We start from the raw sequence: 9,821 nt of genomic DNA, 5'->3' as shown, positions 1-9,821 counted from the left end.
CTCCAAAGTCGGGATGGAACCATCTGACCTGCTACTGTTGCCTACAGCGCCTGAGATCAGGCCCTGGCGAAACACGAACACGGACAACCAACGGCGAGGGGGAGGGGGGGGGAAGAAAAGCAGCGAAGATAAACAAGCAAACCAGAGGGAAGCACAAGCTGCAGCGGACACTCTCCTATCTGTTTTGCTTGACAGTAGGACTGTTTGTACAGCCGGAACAGCGGTCTAATCTCGATTACTGAAGAGTGCGCAACGTACAGCCGTCACTGCTACACGAATCCTGCGAAAAGCAAAAAGGCTATCTTGTTGCAAAAAAAAAAAAAATCCGGGGGCGGTGTGTTTACCTCTCCACCGTTCGTGCTGCCGTGCTTGGTAGGAAATCAGCTGCTCCGCACTGGAGGGACGCCATTTGTTCGTGAGAGGCTTCCCCGTCTGCTGCTGACTGCTGCCGCTAAGGAGAGCTCAGCACCGACCTACCGCCTTTTTATAAACGACAGCGCCACTTGCTGTCGAAATACTGCAATCGCCTTTTTTTTCTTTGGTTCAATTTACAAGCAACATATTTGCTCACTTCCCTCTAGTGGTATAAAGCCATACAGACACTATAGTTTGCATGGACAAATAATACAACCCTAATGCAATGGAGGTGAATGAAGTTTTAGTTTCAATGTGAGCACCACACACTACATTTCATTTGCCTCCGTATTAAAACCAAAAGTCATCAGCATGTGTATCAAGCATAAAAACGTGTTTTGGTGAATTTGAGTGAATCAACCCCATTATAACAATCAGCTGATAAAACAGAGTAGGTTCTCTTGAACTCCAGAGGCCCTTATGTCAAATCGAGGTTCAGTTTAGTTTCATTTCATTCACTCTCAGTTGCAGGACTGAAGTGAAACCTTTGTAATGTATGACCTCACGTGATGTTTTTTTTTTTATTGACGACATAGTGATATATTTAGAGAAAACAACATGTCAGACAGTGTCAGGGATAGAACGATAAAGTCCTGGACGTATTTCCATCGTTATCTCTGGTGTTCACACAGTTCCACCAACCTTTACCAAGACAGAAAAAAAAAAAAAAATGTTGCTACATGTTTTCTCTCAGGAGTTTAACTTCCCTATAAAATGTCTATTTACCAACGAAGGCAAAGTAGAAGAATTGAAATGCACTTTATGTTTGAACAGCATTTGTTTATCAGGTTGTTAACACAATTTAGCAAGTTATTATAAGTTATATCAGGTTATTACAGGCGCCAGTGTAACTTGTTTGTGCTCTATTTGGGACAAGATGTCAGGAAACAAATTGTTCATGAGCAAAATGTATATTGAAGTTGTTTAACCAAAAGTGATGTATAATGTTTTTTTTCTTCTTCATGTCAGCTTATGGCTGTATATCTAATGCCAGGACCTTTAGACTGGCTTTTAATTGGCCATATATGAAAAAGGGGATGTCTTGTGTCTTGTTTATAGTGCTACATGCTCCATGCATGCATAACAAAATAAAATGAAAAACACTTTTCATATTTTTTATGAAAAAATATTTTAGTAAATCATATTTGATCACAGATGTGTCCTCAGTGCAAGAAAACAATATACATATACAATATATAACAATATATAACAATATATATACATATATATATATATATATATCAACTCAATATTTAATTTAACATCTTTTAACACTGTTTTACAACAACTATAAGTAGTGCAGTAAGTTGTAAGTAACACATGTAAATAAACACACACACACACACACACACACACACACACACACACACACACACACATATGTAATTAAACAAAATCAAATGATCTGTGCAATCACTCAGCAAAAGGTAAATCAAAATCGAGTTGCAGGTTTTCACCACTCCAGCTTCATGTCGGCTTTGCTCCACACATATTTCCCTCCTCTCTTAAGAAACATCTTTTCATCAAAGCCACTAAAGCAAATGGCCTCCTTCACACCGACATCAAGGATTGACTTGGACGGGTCCTTCCTTCCCTCTCGGCAGTCCAGAAAACGCATCTGAAAAACGAAGAAAGAGTGAATCAATTACACATTGATATGCCTATCAGATGTGATAAGTCACCTGTGTATTATACAGTTAGAAGCCAAAAAAATGAAATGTAGCTAATTAGAGGAGTGTTATAAGTCCAAACGCAATATAGAGTACTTACATATTCATCCAGGATCAGGTAGGAATTCCTCATCTGTGAAGACAAGTAAAACCACAAACATCAGTTATGTTAGTCAACGGCCTGGCATCTTACTATTTACACGCTAACAACACTGCTGACATGGCTCCACTCCCAATACACAATGTTCCAGTATTGTTTCTTACAAGATGCAGGACGAGTTTGTCTCTGCCACCACGACACATTTTGTTTGGGCTTTGGTCCAATGAATATGGCTGACTATGAATATGCTACTTGAACATTGTGTTTGTATAGTACTCTACATTTACACAGAACTCCACGCTTGTTTGTGTTTGCAAACTGATGTGCACAGTGTGATGGGTACATTTGGATTATTCCCCATGTACACCCTGGATTGCAAAATCAGGAAGGCGGGTGGTAAAGTGCTCTATATTGGCAGTAAATGGGAATATTATGTAAGAATGAATAACGTGGGTATTATTAATTTTATGGCAATAATCATATAATTATATATAAACTCTACAACTCATGCCTCATTTTCACTCGTTCATTAAAATGTGACAGATTTTGGTGAGATTTAACTTGCTGTCTCTTTAGAGATGTATCTCAATATTAGAATGTTGTTAACTGTCAGCATCTATTTACTGATTTATATCACAGTTCGTGTTCCATGGCTACCCAAAATAAGATGTGTAGAGCATTCAAACATATCCACAGTCATATTTGTTGCCACTGATAATAACACTGATAATATTCTGATTTCATACCTTCTCATTGGACTCAGGAACCAGGCAGGAGACGCTGCTGTGTCTATCCAGAAACTCCTGAAACTGCTGCTCACTGATGACGAACCTCTCTGCCTCTCTCAGGGCGCTCTCTCCTGCATTTTCCCCATCAATCAGCAGACACTGAAACACCTAAATACAGGAAGCACAGACAGAGAGAGTGACTATGTGTGTCAAAATGTCATATATACGCAAACACTATAAGCTTTCCCTTTCTGTCGTTACCTTCCAGCGGACTGGGTTAAGCTGGAGGATGTTCTCCGTCATGTCTTCGTCAATGTTGAAGGTGTTGATGACCGAGTTGATTTTAAAAGCCACCTTGTACTGCTGGCACCAGTTCCTGATCTTGTGCAGGTTGTCGACATGGCTCTTCTTGCCCTGAGCTCTGCCAATCAGCTGGTTGGTTTCTTCATCAAAACTGTCACAGGAGACAGCCAGGATGTCTAGATCGTCACCTGGTGGAGAGAGAGAGAGAGAGCATCAGTTTTCAGATCATGCATTGGTGCCAATTAAAGGCATCTTTGTTCTGAGACTAAAATATGCTCCCAACTAGTGTGCAATATGGTAAGAGAGAGAGAGAGAGAGAGAGAGAGAGAGAGAGAGAGAGAAGAAGAAGAAGAAGAATGAATTTGTCCCACAAAGTTGACACTAATTTGCAGTCTTACCATATTTCTGAAACCATGTTTCTTTGATCATGCTTCCATTGCTGACGATGCTGACACTGGGGAGCTGGAGGTCCTGTTTACAGTACTGGACTAATTTCCCCAGAAACTCTCCTTTATCGTGCAAGAAAGGCTCTCCTCCAGAGAAGTTGATCTTTTCCATGCCTAACAAACAGAGCGTTGAATTTAACTGCATGCAAGAGGTTTGACACCACGCACACAAGAGCAGAATATACTGATCTGTCAAACTTACCTGATTCCTTCAGGAGTTTCAGGCCCCTTTTGGCTTCCTCTAGAGGCAGGACGAAGGATGTTTTAGCAGTGTGGAAACAAAATCCACATTTGTAATTACACTTGCGTGTAAAATGATAGTTGACACTAGTTGGAGTCGTCGCATTTCGGACTTTCCTTTGGTCCACTTTTCTGTCAACAGGTGAAACAGGTGAGGTTGTGCTCCAGTAACAAACTGTTGAAAAGACCCTGGCCAAAATGTAGTGCAGGGTGCTGATGCAGAGCTGCAGCAGCAGCATCGGAGACGTGACCACAGAGGAGAACTGCATCTTCAAACCAGCCGTATATCACACTTTCTGTGTTCGCACTGGATGTTGACGCGTCTTAAATAAAGGGCTGCAGGGCACTCCTTGCCAACAGAGACGGAAACTCGATCAGCTGAGCGTCAGTTTCTGTTTACAAACATCGAAAACGAAACCCAGCTGGGTCAGATCACGCACAGTGATAAAAATGTAATGCTGCTGGCGAAATTATAATGCGTCCATTATTTATTATTAATCATTATACAGATGCAAAAGTGACGAGAATTAGGAACTTCATGGGGAGTTTACAGAATACATTATATGGATAGTAGTGATATGATTTTTTAAATATAATAATGCCGTTTTTAACACTGCTTTTGATTACTTTTAAAACAGAAGCAAAGCTGCTCAAATGCTTGTCTGAGTTGCCTGCTGACGTTCTGTCAATGTTTTCGTGCCTGAGTCTGCATCCTTGGCACGTCTTCAGCCATATAGCCTATTAATTATAGTGTCAATAAAAGTTTGCCGTTTTCAAAGCCATGCAGAGGGATTTTGTTTTCTCTGCAAGCTCACCCTTAATCATCTCTGTTTCCTTAATATTAATTAATACTAATTTAACCCATTTTCTTTTTCTCCCTAGGCCTACGTCACACCTTAAATAATGCCCCACCTGAGGATATGAGAAGCATCTGCTAAGATGTCAAAGAGACACACCTTGCTGTGATACATCCAGCAAAATATTTCTTGTGGCGTCTCTGACATTTCTTAAAACATAACTTAGAGCTCAGTAAAGCATTTATCTGAAACAGCAATTAACTGTCGCAACCCATCTGATAGAGCCTGAAATGAAACTTAGCCTCCACTATCAGGCTGATAGTGGAGGCTAAGTTTCGTTTTCTCTATTTGGCGCAGTGACTTTCGGTTTCCATGCAGTGGTTAGCATATTCTCGCAGTCAGTTTCATTAAAGCAAATTGGAAACCGATCAACAAGTCCGGCGACACAAATGGCACGTCGCACAATGTCTGTCTTTCCTCAGTGGTCCTCCCGTATTTTTTCAGTGGAGCTGGATGGAGCACCTTTCTACTTTTCAACTCAAGAAAAGCACCGGGGAGAAGAGGTGCCCCCGGTGTTCAGGAAAATACCAAACTATGGAAGGTGTTACTCTCTCCTTGTCTGCAGCAGCGACAGAATCAGACGTGCCAAGTTTTACGGGGAGCTGAAAGACAAATTGTTGAGAGACTTGCCTCCAGAGTGTCATTTGTCTCCCATGTCCGCATTCCTGCCAAATGTCAAGGATTCTCTCTTAAAGGGGTACTTTTTAAACGATCATTCTGAGAGATCATCCCCGACAGAGCGACTATTGCGAGATTTAATACAGCGTGACCCGGTGCTTGTGTGTTCATACTTGAGAGGTGAAGGCGGTCAACTGTGGACTCAGCATCTGTGGTCTCATGCAGACAGCCAAACGATGGAAATGTCAAAGGATTACTATGTGGTACCCTCAGAAGCGCCAGAATACCACCCATCTACTCTCAACATCATCAACTCTGATGTTTTCTACAGTTTTGAGGAGGCCTATGAAGTTCTTAAAAAGGTTATTATAGTCTATTATGATATGCACAGACTTGTCTTACAATTACATAAAGGAATAGTGTAGAAATATTGCTTCATTCGCAAGATATGGCAACATGGCACACTCTGGTGGTAGAGGGAGGTATAGCAGTGTAGAACCAATGTGGCTCTTAATGCTTCCCTTTATCTATCAGTGCCAGGTGGCCCGCAGTAGTGTGTGTGTGTGTGTGTGTGTGTGTGTGTGTGTGTGTGTGTGTGTGTGTGTGTGTGTGTGTGTGTGTGTTCATGCGCACAACTGTCCATGACTCCATCCTTCCTCACTCTCACAGCAGCAATTTTTTTTTTGTCTGTTCTGCAGTGTGGTGACATCATCCCAGAGGCGAAGTCTGTGCTGGAGCTGCTGGCCAGCAGAGCGGAGGCCAGAAGTAAACCAGACTACCCTGTTATTGTCATAGAGGGCCTGGATGCCACAGGTTAATGCCATTACCTCATAAATAAATACGGGATCAGTCTGATGTATAGATGTCTTGCTAAAGTGATGGCCAGTTGGTCTCTGCTAAAGCCATTATCTGCCAGCGAGCTTCGCCTAATGGAATATCATGTAACATGACCTCAGGAAAGTTACATCACTGTGAAAATGGTTTATTGAAGAGCCTGCTCATCTAATTCTCTTTGCAAACCTCATGAAAACTCGGCCATGTAGGTAGGATGGGAGTTTTAACTTTTCAAGAGTCACTTCGGTCCCTTATTACTTTTAAAAAGGAAAAATGGGATGACCTCTGCTTTTTTTTTGTTCTCTGAAAACTCTCCCAGCCTTTGTGTTTCTTCTTTTGTATTTGAGGTGATTCTTCCCTCCCTCTCCCCATCACAGGTAAAACCACTCTGACTGAGTCTCTGAGGGATACTCTTGGGGCCTGTCTTTTGCCGTCCCCTCCCCAGTGTCTGTCCCCCATGAGGGCCCACTTTGATCGGGAGCCGCCCCTCATCCGCAGGGCCTTCTATGCTCTGGGGAACTACATCACAGCAGAACAAATAGGCCAAGAGGGCATGAAGACACCTGTCATCATTGACAGGTAAAGACAGCTGAGATGTTGCAGGTGTTGTGACGTTTGCCTGTTTTGTGACCTGTTTTGAGATAGCAGGGGCAATAGAGACATTCCACTAGGATCTAGACCTACACTTCAATGTTTAACATATCCTACTCCACCTGTGAGTTACCTGATCACCTTTCAACCCACCATCCACTATCTGTCTCCAGATTCTGGCACAGCACAGCAGCGTATGCCATTGCCACAGCAGTGAGCGGTGCAGTGTGCAACCTGCCAGCGGAGGATTCGGAGATTTACCGTTGGCCCAGTGACCTGCTCCAGCCCAGCCTGGTGGTCTTACTCACCCTGGACCCCGAGGAGAGGAAGAGGAGGCTGAGGAACAGAGGTCAAGGAAAGACTGAAGAGGAGCAAGAGCTGGACGACAACCAGCTTTTCAGACTCAAGTAAGATGTTTGAATTACATATGACATTACATGACAATTAGGCATTTCAAATACTGGGTAGAGTTAATTATTTTCATTATCAACAAATCTGCTGATTGCTTCTTTGATTCATTGATTTATTGTTTGGTTAGTCTATATCCACGAATGTCTTATCATCAAAGCAGTTGGCATTTCATTTTTTTGGACATCGACTAATGGATTAATCCTCTTTTCAGCACACATACTGGTATTACTTTTTTCTAGAGGTTGAGTTCATTTTAATTGTTTGCAATGCAAGTAAACTAGTTACAAGAAATCCCTTGAATTGTAATCATCATACCACCAGTTATCTGCCTCGTTAGAAAATTGCACACGTGAAATTGCTCTGGAAACAACTATTTCATCTAAAATGTCCACCTGTTTAAAAAAATAAAAAAATAGTTTTAAGACAAAAATATCGCCAAATAATATGTACAAAAAACCTAAATAATTTGATAATATGAGAATTATTAGTAGGCATACGTTGCAACATAATTATGGTTCTGTAGGTGTCTTTGAGATTACATTATACACACATTCTATTAATCAGACTGAGGTCCACAGTACTACTACTGTATGTTACACAGAGTTGGTAATGACGCAAAGAGAGAGAAAAAAACCCTCAGTAGACACACTCAGTAATGTGACGTGTGGACAAATGCTCTACAGTCTGTGATGAAAAAAGTTCTCTTGAGTGTAAAAACATGAAACCACAGATGGGCTACAAACTGTACTGCACGTTCCACTGAGTCAGGTCAGCTCAGTCTGAGTCTGAGTCTGATCCATCAAACACTTAACAATCAATTACTGTCCCGTGGGGGAAGCAGCTGATGAGAAAGAACAGGTGATTAGTTGCTGAGCTGTTGTGCTCCATTAAGCTGGTCAAAACTCGCAAGGCACTGGCTGCCCAGATAGTCGCTACGCAGACAGGTCGATGGCTACTTTCATTCATCCTGTATCCTGACATAATGGCCTTTCCACACGGGACAGCCAGATGTTGGGCCAGCAGAATTAGAAAATGGAGGGAGTTGACTGTCTGCCGCTGAGAGAGTGAGAGATTCTGCAGACTTGGTCAATCACTATCACGAGGACTGTTCTTCATTTGTCTCAGGAAATGGCTGCACACCCTGAGCCATCTGTGTTGTTTCTCATATTAAATTTCTCACGTTATGCATTGTATCACTTTCCTCACTGTTCACAAAAAGTGTGAGCAGTCAGAATACTCAAAATTATCCAGTGTAAAGTAAAGTGTCATTTGCTGTGTTTATATGCTTATTTTCTTCACTTGTTGACCAATGTGTTTGTGTGTCTCTGCAGAGTGGAGAAGGCTTACCAGAGGATCAGGGGCCCACCATGTGTCACTGTGGATGCTAGTCCTTCTACAGACCAAGTGCTCCAAGAAGTGCTGCTTTTAATTAGGGGCAAATGCCACTTATAAACAGTTCTCCATCCTCCCTGCTGTCGGCCAAACATCAAGTGAATGTAGTACCTCCATTCACCACTGGGTGCCAGTAAGGTGTTGTCAATGCACTAGTAGGAGGAATGGTGGCCAGATTGGAGTGTGGAGAATAGATTCTTTTCAGAATGAGTAAAGGTTGAATGGCCAGGGGCCAGAACTACATGCTACAATCAGAAATACATATTCATATAGACACACACGCATGCACAGATTCGGACAGATACACACACACACACACACACACACACACACACACACACACACACACACACACACACACACACACACACACACACACACACAAACAAAAGTATTGTCAATAAGAAGTGTACACTTAACTGCTGTTGTGCCCTCTCAGAAATCAGCCTTCAGACACAGTGTAGCTGCACTTATTGACTACCACTTGTATTCGGACCGACATCGAGGAAATGGATAGAAACATTGATATAAGCACCAGTCATATAGGCAAAATCCAAATGTCAAAATATACAATAGACCTGCAAGAATAACCACAATGAAAAGGATTCAATTTACATTCAAACAAAAATACTTTTAATTTGTTGAATGTGTTTCAAATTAAGAGAAAATGACACTAAATAGCTTTGTCTCTCACTAAGTGATACTTTCTTACAAAAGCCTATCAAAGAAGTTATACAAACTGTATGTAGCACTATGTCTGTGTTTCTGTGAACACAATGTTTTTTTTTTTTCATTACAAAATAAGAGTCCTTTTTGCAATGCACTGCAGATGGCAATTCCCTTTAGACCAACTGTGTGATATTGACACAACTGATGCCGCTTGTATTGATAACCTGTGGAGCTATAGAGTACACTGAGAACATATAGTGCTGTTTGTACTTGATTTTCTCATGCGCACAGGCACTCACAAGTGCGGACACATAAATGTACATACTCACTCCTACTTGTGTAAACACACACACACAAGCCTGCACATTTACTTAGAGCATATACTGTAAGTGTATATTTGGCCTATGTGATGGGAAGATTAATTGGAGGTTTTAGTAATTATGAGCTTGGCAAAGCTGCGGGCTGGAGAAGACAGAGTGACCCATCTCTTTTACTGTGATGCATCAGCAGAGCGCCAACCACTGCAGACCCTATTCATATGGCAATTA

The 9,821-nt window shown here is 41.7% G+C and overlaps 3 protein-coding genes across 5 annotated transcripts in view; 1 reads left to right on the top strand and 2 right to left on the bottom strand.

Moving 5' to 3' along the window:
• rnf144aa (ring finger protein 144aa) overlaps positions 1–463 on the bottom strand; it is a 32,964-nt gene extending 32,501 nt beyond the window's left edge. The window contains exons 1-2 of one of the 3 annotated variants that reach the window (XM_039785258.1): positions 345–462; positions 1–63 (exon numbers count right to left, since the gene is read on the bottom strand). The exon at positions 1–63 is cut by the window's left edge and continues 152 nt beyond it. Coding sequence is in view for 1 of the 3 variants with exons in the window: in XM_039785256.1 (XP_039641190.1) it covers positions 345–409 (65 nt within the window). In the remaining 2 variants the exon portion in view is untranslated. The other 2 variants (XM_039785256.1, XM_039785257.1) reach the window with 2 other exon arrangements.
• A 1,052-nt stretch (positions 464–1,515) lies between these two features.
• Positions 1,516–4,256, bottom strand: rsad2 (radical S-adenosyl methionine domain containing 2). Its single transcript, XM_039785255.1, has 6 exons — positions 3,864–4,256; positions 3,614–3,775; positions 3,174–3,403; positions 2,931–3,080; positions 2,185–2,217; positions 1,516–2,032 (listed from the first exon to the last, which is right to left on the bottom strand). Exons 1-6 carry the CDS (start codon positions 4,168–4,170, stop codon positions 1,868–1,870), a joined length of 1,047 nt encoding a protein of 348 aa, XP_039641189.1. The 5' UTR covers positions 4,171–4,256; the 3' UTR covers positions 1,516–1,867.
• Positions 4,257–5,058: 802 nt separating this feature from the next.
• On the top strand, positions 5,059–9,528 carry cmpk2 (cytidine monophosphate (UMP-CMP) kinase 2, mitochondrial). Its single transcript, XM_039785254.1, has 5 exons — positions 5,059–5,738; positions 6,075–6,189; positions 6,588–6,789; positions 6,975–7,208; positions 8,544–9,528. The coding sequence occupies exons 1-5, from the start codon at positions 5,148–5,150 to the stop codon at positions 8,662–8,664; spliced, it is 1,263 nt and encodes a 420-aa protein (XP_039641188.1). The 5' UTR covers positions 5,059–5,147; the 3' UTR covers positions 8,665–9,528.
• Positions 9,529–9,821: the final 293 nt, after the last annotated feature.

The sequence above is a fragment of the Perca fluviatilis genome, chromosome 20, assembly GCF_010015445.1.
Source record: "Perca fluviatilis chromosome 20, GENO_Pfluv_1.0, whole genome shotgun sequence".
NCBI classification, from domain to species: domain Eukaryota; kingdom Metazoa; phylum Chordata; class Actinopteri; order Perciformes; family Percidae; genus Perca; species Perca fluviatilis.
The sequence above is the reverse complement of the archived record's forward strand: the minus strand, read 5'-3'. Positions and strand labels throughout refer to the sequence as shown.